The sequence below is a fragment of the Colobus angolensis genome, unplaced genomic scaffold (genome assembly GCF_000951035.1).
Source record: "Colobus angolensis palliatus isolate OR3802 unplaced genomic scaffold, Cang.pa_1.0 Scaffold163, whole genome shotgun sequence".
NCBI classification, from domain to species: Eukaryota; Metazoa; Chordata; class Mammalia; order Primates; family Cercopithecidae; genus Colobus; species Colobus angolensis.
This window is the reverse complement of record NW_012114744.1, coordinates 6,397,538-6,417,279: the sequence shown is the minus strand read 5'-3', so window position 1 is coordinate 6,417,279 and position 19,742 is coordinate 6,397,538. Positions and strand designations below refer to the sequence as shown.

The 19,742-nt window shown below is 35.9% G+C and overlaps 1 protein-coding gene across 2 annotated transcripts in view; it reads left to right on the top strand.

Moving 5' to 3' along the window:
- TSPAN12 (tetraspanin 12) overlaps nucleotides 1–19,742 on the top strand; it is a 70,493-nt gene that overhangs the window by 27,982 nt on the left and 22,769 nt on the right. For both annotated transcript variants that reach the window (XM_011937386.1, XM_011937385.1), the window contains 2 exons: nucleotides 14,421–14,495; nucleotides 19,286–19,393. In XM_011937386.1, the coding sequence (XP_011792776.1) occupies nucleotides 14,421–14,495; nucleotides 19,286–19,393 (183 nt within the window). The remainder of the gene's footprint in view (nucleotides 1–14,420; nucleotides 14,496–19,285; nucleotides 19,394–19,742) is intronic.

Below are 19,742 nucleotides of genomic sequence, written 5' to 3'. Positions count from 1 at the left end.
CTTTGGATAGTATGGACATTTTAACAATATTAATTCTTCTAATCCATGAACATGGGATATCTTTCTATTTATTTGTGTCATCTTTCATCAGTATTTTATAATTTTCAGCATATTGATCTTTTAACCCCTCAGTTAAATTTGCTTTGTAAGTATTTTACGGTTTTTGATGCCCCAGGAAAGTATGTCAGCAGATGTCTTCAAAAGTAATGTTGTGTCAGAGACGGGCCCAGGACAACTGTGTGATATTCATGGCCTTAGTGTTGGGTCTTTATGACAGGATTTTGGCTGGTCATTGGACCTTTGTCTTACTTCAGGGTTTGAAATATGAATGATTCAAGTTTTTGTATGGTGTGCTATGTCACTGCAAGCATTTTAAACCTTATTATAGATTGTTTTTAGATATATACATTTGAGATAATGTTAGTTAAATGTAAGCGAAATATTTCAATATCCATTGATTTGGTGACTGTCCTGAGTTTGTGGAAAATTCAAAGTCAGGTATTTTTCTGGCAGCACATGCTATTGAAATGTTCATTCCACCTGTGAATACTGGTCACCAATTCAGCGAATGCTTCCTTGAGGTGAATTCAGCAATTGTGCAGTGTTTTCACTTTCTCATTTACTTCCACGTATCTGTCTACTAACTTCCTTTGGCAAACATAAACCAGAAAACATTCATTTAAAAGGAGATGACTCAGGAAACAGTATCCTAAATGTAGAGAGAGTTAAAACAAGAGGGCAGATAACGTTTGTAAAAGATGAGAGAATTAAGTCGTTTAAGCCAGTGAGGAAAGCAGCTTTTAGATGGAATATTTAGAAAAAAAAACATGGTTAGTGTTTGCTTTATGTGCAATGTCTAATGAAGTTGTTGGCTAAATAAGATTATGAGTTAAGGTAAGCTTTTTCTTGAAACTACATAAATTTTAAAAACTCACATTTTTAGAATTGTAACCTGTATATCTTTTCCCTTTTTCAGAGAAAAGGTGATAGGCTCAGGTGACATGCTCAGGCTAAGATAAATCTTCTCAGCTTAGATGACAGAAACAATAGTTTAAATTGTATTTAAAATGTATTAACACTGTAGTTGTATCACTTTGTATTTCTGTTAAGCAATGCATTTGAATTATTCTAAAATAAGTGGTTATTCCTGAATTTTCTTTATATTGCCATTATTTTAGTTTAAAATTTTTAAACTTTAGAAACAACAAATTTCCTTAAAATAATGACATTTTAGAAACATTTTGAAGAAGAATATTAATACAATTCTAAAGAGTTAATAAAATAACAGAATTTTATTAGATGATAGCAACTTAAAATAATTTCTAATTAAGTAAAATATGAATCATTGCAGTGTCTTTTCCACTAAACAAGCATTTAAAATATTTTACAGTTTCACATTCTGTGTAGGGCTTGCACAGCTGAGTTGAAGCACAGACTGAGAACTTCTAAGGAGACAATTAGGGTTTTTTTTACCTTTTATTATGAAAATATTTTCACTCCAAACGTTCCCTCTTTGTGTTTTTAAAGGTACTGTAAAAAACAAAAACAAACAAACAAAAAAACTCTAAGGAACAATAGTTGTCTTATGTTAAGAACATTTAACAAAAGGACCTGAGGAAGTATTTGAGCTGAGATGTGATGGAGAAGGGCAAGCGGCAGTGAGTGGTTGTTGGACAGTGGGCCAGGGGAAAAAGGCGCTTTGGAAGACCCAAAGGCTGGTGGAAGGAACAATTGTGATAAGACTGGAAAGCTCACAGTGGGTTTGGAGAAAGGCGCATGTATGTCTCAGGGTAGGTATGTACCAGATATGGCTGAGACTTGGCTGTGTGAGCTGGGACCAAATTGAATGTCAAGCATACTCTGTGATCTGAAGTTTTGTGAGCAGAAGCACGATCTGATCTATCTTTTGCTATGTATCCCTGATGGGAGGGTCTATTCCCTAATCCTGGACCTTCTGCTCATTTACCTGTTGGAAATGGATACCTGGTCTTGTTACTCTTGGCTAAGTAAGGGAGTATCACGTTTTGATAACCTTTTGTAATGATAGAAGAGAGAATGGAGGAGATGCTTTAATTCTGACAATATGCCTTTATTGATGAACGAATAAAGGTACTCATGTGGGGAAGATCATCTAATGTTTTAGATTTTTTCCAGATGCTCTTTGTGAATAAAATTCTATTAATCTAGATGTCTTTAGTTCATATTTGATACTAAAAATATAGTGACTAAGCTAAATTAGGCACCTAGACACTGGGTGCTGGGCTGAGGTGAGTTTAGGGAAGCAAGCCAGCACCAAGAGGACCTTGCTGAGGTTACAGCATTAGTTCTTTGGAACGCTGCAGCGATTTTTCAGCTTCAGGGAAAAGACTTTTCATAAACAATTAACTAGTGTCAGATGACTGTGGTAGAACTGCTTAAACAAACTTGGAGAACAAATTTTTACGAATAAACTTTTCAAGGATGTTAAAAACATTTACTTAGAGATAATGGATATGCTTTCCTCACGTCATCATTGGTTTATTTTTAAAAGCAGTTCTTTACTTTTCAACATTGTTATATTCAAATATTTGTTGTAACAGAAGTGCATTTCTTTACAATTATTCTGTAATTTGTAGTTAATTCAAACTTCCTTCTATCATTTAGACTGAATTACTAATGTTTTGGCAAGTTTGGTGATTTAATTTTATCATTGTTTATACATAATTTTTCTTCTCTGAACATTGAGCATGACTGTGAATCAGAGTGTTACATTCACAAATAATAGTGTTCTTGCACTTTTTTTCTGTGGGAATAAAAATATTTATGATTTAGGAAGAAAGTGTATTTGCATGAATCTATTTATCAATGAAAAGAGCAAGCTGTTTACTTGTAATAAATATTTATATATGTGGATTTGTAAAATTTAAAGGAAACTATTTCCTTTAATACCCTTTTTTAACAAATAGGGTTTGTGATCATTCTGGAGAATATACAAAAATAAAGTATATATCTTGTTTGAAAATAAAAAAATGTGATTTAGAAGGAGATACTTTCACAGACTTAGAGTTATAGATAAGCTAAAAAGTTGTTGAGAGCTATTATAGTACGAGTTTTCTTTCTGCCTAATCAAACGTCTTTTAAAACTTCTCATTTCCTAACTTGTTGTCTTATGAAAGTGTTTTCATAAAGATGCTAACTATTAGCGGGGCGTAATGGTTCACGCCTGTAATCCCGGCATTTTGGGAGGCTGAAGCAGGTGGATTACTTGAAGTCAAGAGTTCAAGACCAGCCTGGCCAATGTGGTAAAACCTCATCTCTACTAAAAATACAAAAATTAGCCAGGCATGGTGGTGCATGTCTGTAATCCCAGCTACTTGGGAGGCTGAGGCAGGAGAATCACTTGAACCTGGGATGGGGAGGTTGCAGTGAGCCAAGGTCTTGCCACAGCACTCCAACCTGGGTGAAAGAATGAGACTCTGTCTCCAAAAAGAAATTTAATAAAAATAAAGATGCTGACTATAGGGAACTCATTCCCCTCTTTTGTTTGGGAAGGATCTGGACACATTTGGTTAGGTCTGAGTGAGAGGCACAATAAGGGTCAGAATTTTGTGTGGTATTATTTTGACTGTGTTGCTTGAGATATTGCTAAGGCTCCTTCCTGTTTGCATGTTCATGTGTGGGTTTTGGTAATGGGGACCCCTGTCTCACATTCTTAGGAATGGCCCAATGATCTGTATAGATACCCTTTCCAGAAACCAGTAACAGCCTGTAAATCTTTTGTGAGAGGGCTGAGCTTGCACACTTTAGCTGACTTAGCTTACCAGGCAATAGACACTATATACATGGTGACCTCTCTAGTGTGTTTAGATGTTTTATTGACTGACCCTTAATGCCTTACCTCTCATGATGTACATCATTGACCCTGGGAACTTGTAGCCCTCAGCTAGACCGGCACATCCTGGCATAACACATTTCTCTGTCTAGTAGTTTGAACATCACGTGAAGCAAACCCTTACTAATTTGAATTTCACCAACATCTTTAATAAGAAATTAGCTCAGCAATTAATGTAAATTAAACTGAAATGGGGAGTTAATTAAGATACAGCTTTAGAAAGAATCTTCAATATTTATTCAAGTACAAGCATGCACAAAGGACCGTACATTTTTAATCTGAGCTTAAATTTCTGCATGTCCTGAGTAGTTATTGATACTGGTGGATTTGGGACGGTCTCTAAGACAAGACTCTTTCTTTAACCATTGGTCTATAGTTCTAGTTTATTTTTCCTATCAGGCTGACCTGATTCTATTGACTTTAAAAAAAAATTGTACAGAGATATTGGACATGGTGAATGATTGACCTTCAGAAATTACCAAGTGTGTGCTGCTATAGCTAAAACAGAGGCTATGTGTGTATATGTGTTTTCAGCAGCAAGTACTCTTGAGGTTGTTAGTATTTTATTCCCCATGGATTCCTAATAGAAGGACAGCTGTTCCATTATCTTGTACAAATATTTGGCAATGGAATTCCCTTATTTACTAACTATAAGTAACATAATATTTTTAAACCTCCAATCACTGGGAAAGGAAAAATAAACAACTGCCATAAAGATACTTAGCACTGAAAGTTTGCAGAGTTTAGTATTTGACAGGATAGAGACTGGAGTTTATCATTTATCATTTAGTGAACGTAGGCCTTTCATCAAACTTTTTGTTTATTAAAAGTGTTGGCTATGTAGCATGTAGATAGGAGTCAAAAGGCCCCATGTTTTAAAAATATTAAAATGTACAGTAAAGGATGTTATATTTTGAAATAACTTTTAGTTGGGGGGAGATAAATCACAGGTTGTATCAATTTTACAAGATAAGCAAATCTGACTTTTGTGGTTTTAAATCATGTTGAATGTTACTTATGAAAAAACTCTGAGTTTTTAGTTATAAATTCAGAGAACAGTAAGTTAAAATAACTTTATGTTGTTTATACTTTTTACTTTTCTTTCAGTGTAGTAGATTCTTATTGAGGGGGATTCTGTGATACTTGGCTAATTATCTGCTTGCTTGCACAAAAACAAACTTATGTAAAAGTGTTCAAGGAAAACATTACAATTCTTTTAATGTAAAATTCATTTGCAGTGGCATTTATATAGAAAATCAGTTTGGAAAACAGTTGCCTTTTGTATTTGTGGTGAGTTAGATATAGGGTTTTTGTTTTCTTTAGATAATATATATCATAGAGTCCTCCCTTTGTAAAGTTGAAAGGAATGAGGGTGTTCAGTTTTACATGTAGAGAGTATGTTTTCTCTAAACACGCTCTTAGTGATTGAAAGTATCTTTTCCTATGTTCTTCAACTGTTTTTACCAAGTTTAGTACTTTCCACAATACAGGCACTCAATAAATTGATTGGCTTTGTTACAGAAGATTGCTTTTTTGTCTTCATTAGATGAATAAAAGTTAGAAATGAAAATTTTAAAAAGTTAGTTTTCCCCAAAGTGAAAGTTATTGGAAATACTTCATACAAAAGCAAATATTGTCTTTTTAGAAAGTTTGTTAATACCCATTATTATCAGTAAAGAAGTAAAGATGTGAAAAGAAACAAATTCACTTTTTCATTCATTCAGAGGCAATAGAATACAAATAAGCAAAATCCAGACTATCATTGAATGAAATTGACAATAACAGAATTCTAGGTTCTATGATTTTGTGACTGAAATGAACATGGAAAATAAACTCAAACTGATTTGGGCAAACTGTATGCATAGTTTGTTTTTTTGTTTTTTTGGGTTTTTTTTGAGATAGAATCTCAAAAAAATGGAGTGCAATGGCGCCATCTCGGCGCAGTGCAACCTCCACCTCCTGGATTCAAGTGATTCTCCTGCCTCAGCCTCTCAAGTAGCTGGGACTATAGGTGTGTGCCATCATGCCCAGCTTTTTTTTTTTTTTTTTTTTTTGCATTTTTAATAGAGATGGGGTTTCACCATGCTGGCCGGGATGGTCTCGATTTCTTGACCTGGTGATCTACCTGCTTTGACCTCCCAAATGTATAGTTTTAATAGGCAATATTGCAGAAGAGTTTCACATTTCAAAGCAGGGTCTAGCCTCAGTATACACTTTTTATATTTTTGTTATGCCACTTCTATTTTGAATTACTGAGGATACATTTAGGGAAAGGAAGACTGTACCTGAGCAGTTAGAATATTTCCATTCTCCATTCACCTCCTTTACCTCCCATAACCCTGTAGTATAATTGCGCCACTTACAATTTTCTATGTAAAGCATATTCAAAGTCCTTCAGCTAGGAAGTCTTTTCTCTTTGGTGTCAAGGCCTGCGGAGGGCTATTGTTTGTTTTAATTTTGTTTTTACTTTTATCAGTGTGCTCCAAGCACATAATTTAGAGAGCTAATTTAGTTCCAAAAGGCTTATGATGAAACATTGCAGTCATTCATCCTGGCGTTTTTCCACACCCAAGAGGCAATTGTTTTCAATTTTGTCTGAGCAGATTCCTTTGGAATTTACTTCCGTATCTCCAAATCATATATTTATGTAATATCTTTTAGTTTATATAGTTTTTAGTTTTGGGCACTATCCATTGGCTTCCACTTATGGAAGATGAAGAACTGGCAACCTTTCCTGCTGTGCCTCCCACCATACTTCCTATCTCACCTCAACTCAGGTATTTCATAATTATGGTTAGATTGGTGTTTACGTGATTATGACCATGTAAATGCTGTTTACAGCTGGATCCGATAAAGTACTGGGTTTACATTTTCTTTCTGGAACGATCTATTGTTTTTCTTGAAATTCATCAATTTCTTTGTTTTTTGTTTTTATGTGTTTATGTTTAATTCAACTCTGAATTACTTCCTTCTGTTGTAAGTTTTTTCTTTATATAGTCAAATTTATTGGGCATTTCATCGAATATATATATATCTCGAATATACATATATATCGAATATATATATATCTCGAATATACATATATATCGAATATATATATATATATCTCAGAACATTCTAGACTTGCTCCAACCTAGGCTTCCTGAAGCTATTGCCATCATGGGATATCCTTTTACTACCATTCTGGAATTTCCTTTGCCTCCCTTTTGTGTTAGTCCCTCTGTTTCCTGGATTCCAAGTCATTGTCCTTCACTGTTTAGTCTCTCATTTTAGGAAGCATGTCTTCCAGTAATTTCCAGAAAAAAACATTCATAGGAGGTTTTTTAAAGTCTCTGTCCCTGAAAATGGCTTTATAAACCCTCATGCATTAATTCTGATGGCTATACAATTCCAGACTGGAAATTACTTTTTCCTCAGAATTTTGAAGACACTCGTCTGCTGTCCTTAAGAAGTCCACTGCTATTTCGGTTTGATTTGAGTCTTGAACCTTTCTAGGAAAGGTATGTAAATTTGACCTTCAATTCTGTGTTTCTAGTAGTGTACTTTGTCTTCTACTATACCTGCTGTCCCCAGTCCTGACTCTCTGCTTTAGTGTCTCCACTTCCTCAAGCACCTCTATTGGTGAAGGTAGGGTAGTCACCCTGCTACATAGGATGGGAGAGGGGCCTGTGTTGGGGGGAGGTCTAACTTCTTCCTAAATGGGGTTTTCAACAAGTCCTTCTCTCTTTATCCCTGCCTCAGAGCTGCCAATACATGAGTATTTTGGGGACTCTGTGATGTGAATCAGGTCTTCCCACTATTGCTTTATCATTCACCTTTTGGGGGACTGCTGAGAAATTTGTCACTCTGCTTTGCATTTTTCCAAAATATACTCGCTGTTGTCTCCTTTTCCTTTTTTCAGTTTTCTCTGGGATTATGCCTTTTAAAATGTCCCTTTACTATTGTTTTAGTGAAGTTTCAAGGGGAAGAAGGGATAAGGGCAAGTGTTGAATCTGCTTTCTTTAGGCGGAAATCTTAGGGGGTGGTGGTATCAGGGAAGCGGATCATTGTTATAAATAAATGTTTCTTTAAGAGAAGGGCCTTCCTTGAGATTTTACTATTTTGACTGCATACATATAGTGATGTGAAATAACTTTAAAAGTGGGGGGGGTGTGTGTGTGTGGGAATGAATCCTCTTTGTTTCTACAAGGGGATGCATTTACTCACACATCCCCAAGGGCTTAATAGGAAGGTGGGTGTCCTGCCCTTCCTTTCCTCCTCAGATACTGCCAGTGGACAAAGGGACTAGTAACATGTCATTCTGGTCATTCTGTGACCAACCTCAGTTTATTTAAGATAACAGACAAATTGATTTCACTACTTTTAAAAAAGAAGTGGTGTTCCCCACCCTCCACACCCATCCTGCTTTAGTTTTGTAATAAAAATGTTTTGGAAAATACCAAATACAGTCTCACTGGACAAGGGTTTTACTAAAAGTTCATGTAATAGCCTTTGGGATTAGACACCCTTTCATGGGGGTGACACTGATAGTCTCAGGAGGATGAGCAATTTTATACACCGTCATTCTCGTCCTCTAATCCTAATTACCTCTACTCAAGAAACATATATTGAGTGTCTGCTATGTACCAGGTAGTGTGGTAAGTATTTAAAACACAGTGATACCTCTTGTTCATGTGGAGTTTGTGTTCTAGTAGAAATTATGATATGGTTAATAATGGCTACTTTTTAGGAAGTGCTTACAAGGAAGCAGCACTTTACTTTATGGATTCTTTTGCCCAGCATTGCAAGGTAATTTTAACATTCTCACTTTACAAATGGGGAAACTGAGGTGTAGTGGTTTGCCCAAGACTAGCCAACGGATATGTCAAGTAGCCAAAATCTGAAGCCAGGTCTATTTTACTTCAAAGCCTATGTTCTTCCATTTTTACAGCTTATTTTTTTTTAAGTCAACAAGACAATTTCACATACATTGTTTTATTTAATCTTCTATTACCTAAAACATGAAGGCACCCATCTTTGAACTGAAAGTTATTTATTTTCAGCTTCAGTGACTTGGTGAAAAAATATGATTGATTACATCATTTAGGGGGTGTATCCTATTATCAGAATGCTGTGTTAGATGCATTTTTTTTTCCCTAAATGTAGGTTTAGGAATAAAACTTATTTGTGGAACACAAGTTTTAGTTGGTCTGTAGTAGGGGAGCTTAGGTATTTTCAGGAACTCTGTATTGAACAATTTTTCAAAGCAAGTAAAATAGTTTGTAATGGAAATAATGACATTCTAATTTCCTGTATAGACACACATTTATTCATTCTTCATTTGTTTAAAATGTTTAGATGGTAGTAGCTTGAGATGGGGAGAGTTTGCATGTTACTCCCTTTCTTTCACTTGTAAATTGCGTTAAATGTTTAAAGGCATACTGGATTATTACAGCATAATCTACAGAAAACACACTGGTAAAAGAGAGGCAATATTGAAAATAGAAATGTATAGGCAGAAGTTAAGGGGAGTCAAATGTTAATAAGACACTCAAGGTTCAAATTACAGAAACCCAAGGGAATGCTGAAATTGGTCTTAGATGGTAAACTGGTCATTATTTCCACTGACATTCCACCCAGTGCCTGCTGTGTGACAGGTGCTGCTTGGACAATGGGGATAAAATAATGTTTAAGAACAAGATCCTTGCCAGCCAGTACTGATGATCTGGCAGTGGAAGGAGCACTGTGACTTATGAGTAGGGCAGCCAAATGGTTTGTAAGCCAAAGTCTCTGAGACCTGAAATACAGCAGACAAGGAAACCCCGACACACAGAGGGAGGGAGAAAAGTAAAAAAAATAAAGAATAGGAGGTAAAACACTGGAAAGCAATGATGAGGAAGACACTATGGCACACTGCGGAGAATGAAGGCTACGTATGGAAAGAGAGGACAAGTCATTATGGATGTTGTTTCACAGACTAGTACAGAATAGCATTTTTTATAATGCTTTCCATTTCCAAAGCATTTTCACATGTATCAAATCAACCTTGATGGAAACTATAAAAGGGGGTTCTTTTTTATCTTTATCAGGCAGATAAGCAGACTGACACAAAGATAGTTAAATGGTTTGCTAAAGATCACACAATATGTTTCAGAGCTGGTTTTGAACTTAAATCTAACTCCAAATTCACAGCGCTTTTCATCGTTCTAGAAAGAAAACCCACTAGGAGAAGAGAGGATGAGTTGCTCTGCAAACTAGGCTGGTACATACCATCTCGTTAAACCATATGCATTGGGAAAGCAAGAAACACGAGGAACACTTGCTGCCACCATCAGGGGAGATACATACATGTTCCCAGTAATGTTGAAGATAACAGGTGTTTGTGTAGTGAAATTGATATGGATGTACTCTTCATACCATAACACAACTCAGCAGGAACTGTGTTTAATTCTAGGCTAATTTTGTTATTAAATTAAGGATTAGCATCATGCATTATAGATGCTTCAAACCTAGCTCTTAAACTAAATAGCAGCTGAGTGATTCTCAGTGCAATGATCAGTATGAGAATGACTTTATCAAGGACTCAGATCTCGCCACAAAAGAAAATTTAGGGGTAGATGCAGATGGTCTATTTATCCTGTATTAAGGATGAATTTGACATTTAACGTTTTCCTTGGAATTAGAACACTGGATGTTTCAGACTACAGCAATAACAACGAAGAAAAGACAGCTAACCGTGAAGCTGCAACATCATTTGTAAAAATATTTTATCTGAATCAAATTTTAAATTTAATTTATTCCAAGAAAGTGTTACAATGTTGATGAAACTTGTCTTTTCAACCTCAAAGTCAAACAAATCAGTGTTCCTGAGTGTTAGTGGAATAAAGAAAAACAATTATTTTGTTCGGGAGAGCTGGCATCATATGAACCCATTGGAAATCTGAAAGATACGGTCATTTTAGAGCTTTCCCAGAGTTAAGAGTGTCCAGCTCATGGGAAACTTAGCCCCTCCATACCAATCGTGGGCTACATTTGAAAACTGATTAATGACTCCAAGAGGCAGAAAATGAGAGAATATTCAAGTAGGATTTAAAAGGTTATAAAACCTGCCTAGAAATTTACGTGGTTATCCTCAAGGCAAAGTCTGGGAATTTCCTATTTGCTTTATAATCATCATCCATGTCCGTGTTTTATTGATAAACATAGCTTGCCTTTTCAGGGATGCTTTGGTTTTCATTGTAGCCAGACATCAAATATGAAACGAATTTAGGTTAAGAATCTGAGATGCAAAAAATGTCTCATAGTTTAATTTTTCTCTGGAGACTCACTGTCTCTAAGGGCCTTTTCTTATCAAAGATTAGAAAAGTGATCTAGTATGTGGTTACTGAACATTTGGTCTCTTTGTAACATAAGATGCAAATATCATATTTTTTATGTCTAGAAATCTCTTAAGTAAAGCATGAAAGAAAGTTTGGAGAAAAATTGGCTTGAAGTACTATGCTCACAAAATTTCTTCTAATCATACTTTTAAGGCTGAAATCTTTAAAGTAAGGCCTAGAAATAACAATACTTTGAAATGATATCTGAGTATATTAAAGCTGACCATGAATACTATGTAGGCCAAAAATAAAATAGCTTGCAAAATGAGATCCCCTTAACAAAGTGCTACTTTATCCTTTGAACCAACAGTTATTTTGAAGCTGTGTTATTGTCTGAGAGATTATGCAGTTATATATTCTTTTTTTTATATGAAAGAAATAGGAAGGAATCATATTAAAACAATAGCAATGATTTATATTTTTAAATCATAGGAGGTGTGTTATGGTAGTAGAAAATCAGCCCCGTTTTCTGTATCTTATACTCCACTCCCCCTTTTATTAGCAAATATTATAAACAAAGAAACTTTAAGTTTGAATCCTGATGGCTCACAATCCTAATTCAGTCCACTTTTTCCATCTTCTTTCCTTCATTCTACTTCTGCAATCTTTTATTTGATTTATCACACCTTGCTTTTCTACAGGTCATTTTTTCACAAAATTGCTAGAATTATGTTTTTATAGTGTACATTAGATCATGCCACCTGCTAATTGGTTTGAATTACCCATGGAATAAAATCCAAAATCCTTTCCATGGCTCATAATGATCTGTTTCTTTGCACCTCACAACGTCTACTTGCATACCCTGTATCCCATCCCACTCTTTCTGTGTGCCAGTTACTATTGAGTTTTTAACCAGCTAGCCCACCATGCAAGGCTGCACACATCACACTTGGTATTTCCTCTTCCTGGATTGCTTTTTTCAGAAGTCTAAACAGCATTGCTTCTTTCTTGTCTGTACTGACTCATTTTAAAGATCGCCTTTATAAAAAGACCTTCCCTGATCACCCAGTCCAAGGTAGCTCCCAGTCCTACTCACTATCATACCATTCTTCTACTTAACAAATACTCATTGAACACCTATTATGTGATGAGGAATGCAAGAAAGTACCTGCCCTTAGTAGAGCTTTCAGTCCATTGAAGGAGGATATTCACAAATCGTCACTACCTGGTACTCCCACCCTGACCTCCCACTGTAAATAGAATGGAATATTCATAATTGCAATGAAGTTTTATTCCTGCTGAAATTAGTGAGGATGATTTTTAGAGAGCTTGTTCTTTCTCGTATATTTGCGGCTTGCCTCTGTAAAGTTACCACCACAGCTGGGCAAGGTGTGACACAGGAACACAGCTACAGTGATCCAGCACTCCCAAATTCATTTTGCCCATTCTTGTGGAAGTCACATTATCTGCTGTTTGTGTTAATTTTCTTGTTTGTAAAATGAGGTAGCCTTATCTATTTCACAGGATTCTTGAGTGAATTAATTGTGAAAGTACTTGATAAACAGAGCACTATGCAAAAGTTGTTGTTTTTTTCTAATCATAATAATGGTTTTCAATTCCATCTTGGGCTATGTGGGCTTCAAATCTACACTTTTTTTTTTGAGACAGGTTCTCTCTCTGTCACCCAGGCTGAAGTGCTGTGGCATGATCATAGCTCACTACAGCCTCAATCACCTGGGCTCAAGTGATCCTCCCACCTCAGCTTCCCAAAGTGTTAGGATTACAAACACGCACCACCATGCCTGGATAATTTTCTTTGCTTCTTCTTTTTTTTCTTTTTGTAGATATGGGGTCTCATTATATTTTCCAGGCTGGTTTCAAATTCCTGGGCTCGAGCGACCCTCCTGCCTCCCAAAACCCAAACGTTGAGATTACAGGCCTGAGCCGCCACACTCAGCCGAGTCTACATTTCTGATAGTTAGATAAACATTTTTATGTTAATCAAATAAAATTAGATTTTTTATCTTCCCACAGAGCTATTTACCCCTCCCAATTTCTCTGCTTTGGTGAAATACATCATTCTCCTCCATTCTAAATTCAATGAGTCAAATGCCTTGTCAATTTTCTTTTCCTATACCTTTTAAAATGATTCTTTTCTGCCTATTTGCAAGGCTACCATCTAAGTTCAGGTGCTCACTTCATCCCTCCTCTTGTGCTACCTTCTAAGGGATCTTCATCCTCCCCCTTAGCAAACTTCCTTTTTCCAAATCATTGAGAACTTTGCCTTTATTTCATCAGTTTATAATGTCGTTCCCCTATTCAGAACCTTTGAAAGATGCTACCTTAATGCCTACATGATGGATTTAAAATTCACTAGTGTATTATTTAAAGTTCACTATAATCTGGCTTCAGTCCATCTTTCCCATTTGATCGCTTCTCATTCCTCTTTCTGACCACCCCACTCCAGCTAGATGGATCTGTTTGCTGTTCCCTGATTCTTTGCTTGACTTTGCAGCTGCCTCTGCACACTTGTTCATGGCTTTTATTTACCTGGTATTCTCTCTTCTCTTCTTTGTTCCAATCCTTTTCACCTTTCAGAACACTGCATATTTCTCTATTTCATAGGAATCTTGAATTTTTATCTCCATTTCTGTTTTTGACATTGTATTAAACTTTGTGTTATTTTTTGCCTATGCATGCCTCGTCACAATTTTGATATTCTTTTGTATATCCCAAGTGCCTTCCCCATAATAGAAACTTACTATATAAAGTGTCAACAGTAGTTGAGATTTTGTTCTATGTTGTGCTTTTTCTAAGAATGCAAAGGAGACGCCCCACCCCCATTGCCTAGAAGAGTGAGTTAAATTCTGCTCATGGGCAGAGCATTGAACTTGTTGACTGCACCTCGTCCACTTTGAAAGGACTTAGGTCCCCTTTCTTGGAGAATTTGATTAAAGTTTATCAAACTAGAACATGTAAATTCTTATTTATCCTAATGAAAGTAGTGGCATTTATAAAAGATTTTTCTCAGGAGATGGCTAATAAACTATGACTCACTGAGTTGAATATTAAATGTTATCTGCAGATATTTCTAAATTTGCTGAAAATTTCCCCATCTGCTTCTGAGGGGCTTCATGGAAACTCGCCTCTGTTTTCTTGTTCACTAGGTAAACATGATACCAAGTTTGTCTTTGAGGAGCCTACTTTATTTTGGTACTATAATAACAGCATACTTTTCTGTTTTTCTACAGTACTTTGGAAGTTTGCTTGTCATTTTCTGCGTGGAACTGGCTTGTGGTGTTTGGACATATGAACAGGAACTTATGGTGAGTTCAAAAATAGATATAACCATAATCTAAAACAACAGTTCAACCTTTTAAATTAGATACTTGTATTAGTTCGTTTTTACACTGCTATGAAAGAACTGCCCAAGACCGGCTAATTTGTAAAGGAAAGAGCTCTAGTTAACTAACAGTTCAGCATGGCTGAGGAAGTCTCAGGAAACTTACAATCATGGCAAAAGGTGAAGAGGAAGCAAGGCACTTTCTTCACGTGGTGGGAGGAAGGAGAAGTGTTTAGCGAAGGGGGAGGAGCCCCTACTAAAACCATCAGATCTCATGGGAGCTCACCCACTATCAAAAGAACAGCATGACGGAAACCGCCCCCATGATTCAATTACCTCCACCTAGTCTGTCTCTTGACATTGACACGTGGGGATGGGGGATTACGATTCAAGATGAGATTTGCGTGGGGACACAAAGCCTAACCATATCAATACTTTGGAGTAATTTAGGCACATGATTATTAATTTGAATGTTTATGCTACATGATAACAGTTAATAGTCCCAATACTTCTGAAAGCTAACACTTTCTTTTCAGTGTCTGAAGCACATTTCCAAGTCATATTTTGTAAAATTTTCTTTGGTATACTCTGTATATGTCTCTAATTCCACAGGCTGCTTAAACATGGGTATCATAGACTAAAAATAGTGTATGTTCTAAAATAATTTTACCAATTTTGGAGTTAATAATAGAAAAGATTCATACTCGCAAATGATTAGTCTGAAAATTCTTGAACACCTACATAAAGCCTTTTAAAATGCTGACTGCAATAGTGAACAGATGACTAGGAAACCTACATCTCCCGTTTGCAACAGGCAGAACCATTTTTCCACCTTAAGTAAGAGGTGTATTTGAAGCGTTGCTGTGTGTTTAGCACAATCTAGAAGCACTCTCACAGTTCCACACTTGGCTACTTGAATATAGCTCTTCATTTTTTCTCTTTTATTTCAGCAGTTGAAATGACTGGGACAACTTTTATAGCTAGCATAAATGAGCATGAAATTTCTCAGTCTTAAGATTTTTACTAGTCATGTTTGGCTTACCACTTGCACTTCACCCTTGCACTCACTGGGTGTTATTACTTATTAACATTTGCTTACTTCATTGAGGGAAATTAGTGCATTTATTGCTAGTGATGTCGAACGCTTTTGCATGTCTGTGAATGCTCTTTGTTTTCGTCGAGGGAGGCCAGACTTTTTCCCCATAAACTTTGTAGAGTAATTCTGTTTTAGTAAAAGAGTGTTTTTCCATGTGTAGTTCTTGGGCCATCTGCAGTAGGAGCCACCCAGGATGATTCTTAAAAGTGTGCATTATTGGGCTCCAGCCCAGATGTGCTCAGTCAGAATGGAGGGGAAGGCAGGGAGGAAAGGGCAAGGACTGGGCATTTGCATCTGTGACAAGTTCCCTGGGACATCTTCAACATTTTAAAATGTAGTGACTCTCTAGAAGGGAGAGAGATTATATTGTATTTGTTTCAGAGTGAAGAGAGTCATTTGGTAATTGAACAGTAAAATAGAAGTCATTTCTGGTGCTGATATACTCTTCAAAGATTCTTTGGTGAATCTACTATTGTGCTTTGAGACTGTTTTGAATACTAAGTAGTAACCACAGACCAGTGGCTACTCTACACACTCCAGTTTACATGTCAGTGATGCTTTGGCACACTCACACATATGTTTCTCTGTGAAGACACTCATACTTCCAGTGTTCAACAGCACTAAACAAGTAGAGAGAGTTCCTGAAAAGGTGAAAAGTTAGCTCCGATTCTAACTAGTTGAATATAAAGTTCAGAGCTCTTATTAACATGAACTCTCCCACTTATATAGGAACTTGTTTGCTGTCTTTGAAAATCATGTTTTCTCCCCATCCCTGGAAATTTTATTAGGGGAGTGAAAAAGTACTTGGCTCCAGAGAATCAGTTTCTGTGGTTTACTGGTCAAAAGATTGTCTCTCTTATTTTTTTCTGTTTTTAAGTGATAAATGTGTCTCCTTGACATTTAAACCATAGAGAGTACATCTTATCGTTAGTTCTGGATCCTGTTACCTCAGCTTCTTATTGTGTTCTGTTTGGTAATTAAAAGGATTTTAGCAATTGGTTTACTTTTTTGTGGATTTTAAACATGGGCATTAGAGTGTATATGCCATATTAATATTTGGTAAATCTTCCAAGATACAGCAAGTTCAAAATGAATTAGCTTAAGATGGTTGAAATGAAATGTTTTGATTTTAAAGTAATTCTAAGAAATACGAGGAAATTGAAATGAATGTATACTTGTTTAGATACTTTCTTCTATTCTGCTAAGAGACCATCTACGATTAGCTCCTGGGTACTGCAGTACTAAATAGGTGCCCACTACCATTCCAGTTGAGGGCATACATCACTGTTTTGCTTTTGTAAATCTTTCCCATTACATCACCAGAATGGAGCAAGGGCTGTTTAAAAGTGAAATGTAAAAGCAGTTCTTTAAAAAAAAGTTTGTCAGGTTTTTTATTGCTTTTGCACTAATAGCAGTGTGAATGAAAAGTACCATTAAAGTTTATTATCTGCCAAATTTTGCAGAACCCAGCCTTTATATAGAATGGGCTTTGTGCTTTTAGCTGTTCCATGCAAGGAACCAATCAACCTGTGTGTTACTTTATGGCCAGACCTCAGTATTTGTGCCAGAACCTCAATGGTCTCCTCTGTTTTCTTCCACATTTGGCCTCAGATTGATTGTGGTCACAATAAGGAAACAACCTGTATTTATTTTAGAAGGTAAAGTTTTAAAAAATGGATATATTAACTAAATCAAGTGACTTGACATCAGATAATCTGCTTTCTCATTTCTGTTTTTTTATATTGTTCACTTTCTATTCATTATTCCTTCTCTAGATAAAATCCGTCAATGATATAGTTTCAGATTGTGCATTTCTAGATAATTTACTTCACTTCCATTTATTTTATGCCAAAGGGTTATGAGATAATACTAATTTATGGTGAGTAGTTTGAACTTTGACTAGTTCCCTGAACCTTGTTGAAGGCATATGAACACAGAGTACACCCATTTTGCTAATTATTTGGGGAAAAAATGTGTGGCCAAGTGTTTGGATGTTTTATTGTGTATTTCCAAGTAATCAAAAAAAGGGAAAAAATGAAGAATTTCTGTGGTCAGGAATTTTGAAACTGCTTCTATTGATATGATTATCTTAAAAAATAAGATTTTATAAAAATCCTAATCTCTAGTTCTGTTGGAGCCTTATTTGCTCATGTCTGCCTTTTTTCCTTTTTGGTTCTTGATCTTTGTGTTATTTATTGAATGTCAAGCTTGCTTTACTAAGCCCAGTCTATATTACTTCATAGATCAGATGGGAATGTCCATCCAGTTTCCCAGAGTTGCTTTAATACTATGTGTGTAATGAGATTAGCATTTGTATACCTCAATTTCTCATGGCCCTGGAGTAAAATCATAGCTTGATATACTGACCAGATTTCTGGCCAGCAATGACTGTTGTATTGTATTGCATTACAACAATGACTGTGGTATTGTATACCTAAAGCTCTGTCATGATTAAATACTCTGCGATAGACATGGTGCTAGGTGATTGGAGAATATAAGCACAAAAATACTTTAAGAACTGTTCTTTCTTTTTTATTATTTTTAATTTTTTTATTTCAATAGGTTTTTGGGTAACAGGTGGTGTTTGCTTACATTAATAAGTTCTTTAGCAGTGATTTCTGAGATTTTCATGCATCCATCACCTGAGCAGTGTACACTGTACTCAATGTGTAGTCGTTTATCACTCATCCCGCTCCCATCCTTCCTCCCAAGTCCCCAAAGTCCATTGTGTCATTCTTATGGCTTTGTGTCTTATAGCTTAGCTCCCACATATGAGTGAGAACATATGATGCTTAGTTTTCCATTCCTGAGTTCCTTCACTTAGAATATTGGTCTCCAATTCCATCCAGGTTGCTGTGAATGCCATTCTTTTTCTCCTTTTTATGGCTGAATAGTATTCCATGGTATATATATTTTCTTTATCCACTCATTGATTGATGGGCATTTGGGCTAGTTCCACATTTTTACAAATGCGAACATTATATGAAAAGTCTTTTTCATATAATGACTTATTTTCCTCTGGGTAGATACCTAGGAATGGGATTGCTGGATCAAATGGTAGGTCTACTTTTAGTTCCTTAAGGAATCTCCACACTGTTTTCCGTAGTGGCCGTGCTAGTTTACATTCCCACCAACAGTGTAAAAGTGGGGAACTGTTCTTTCTAAAATTCTAATATACCTCCTAATTACAACTTTTGAAAAAGTATTGACAAAATTATCCCAGAGTGAGGCTTAACTTGAGTCAAAGTCTTTCCCTTTTTAATTCTTTCCCCTTTGTTTTAGTACTATTATCTGCAGTTGCTTCAAAGAGCAACAACTTCATAGCATTTTGAAGTCAAATTAAGGGCATTTCTCTGCAGAGGTTATTTGTTATGTGAAAGTTTTCAGTATGTCTGTAGAATGTACAGTTAATTACTTGTTTGTGATTTCCTTGAGCATTAAAGTGATTTCTCATTTTTTTCATTAGTACAAAATACCTAATCATTTATCACAAAAATCTACACACTGAGATTGTCCAAAAACTACATTGAATACTCTGAGCTAAATTTAGGCCACAAGCAAATATAAATTTAAAATAGTATTTGTCAATTATAAGACATTTCGAGTGTGTGTGTGTGTGTGAATCTGTGTCTGTGTGTGTGTGTTATAGCTGTTGATATTTTGCTTTTTATTACTAGGTTCCAGTACAATGGTCAGATATGGTCACTTTGAAAGCCAGGATGACAAATTATGGATTACCTAGATATCGGTGGCTTACTCATGCTTGGAATTTTTTTCAGAGAGAGGTAAGTGCTGCAATTTCTGAGGTAGAGAGAGTGAAGTAAGTGGTGCACTTTCAAACCAGATGTTTAAAGCTTTGGCTTTGGTAATTTCCTCTGTGCTGAAAAATTAAGCCTATGATTCAGTAACCTCTGGTGCAGTTCTTTCTTGAAAAATATCTTAAGTAACTTCATGGCCTGATTTTCCTCCCGTATATACCATTTCCCCTTTATTTCACATGGTTCACATATATTTAAGAACTTTGAAAAGCCATTTTGCTAAATTATTGTGAAAAGTTTTCTTTTTATGAGGGTTAACTTGATAAATATCCAAGTTCCAGACAAATAGATTTTTCATGAATTTTAGAGCTCTCGA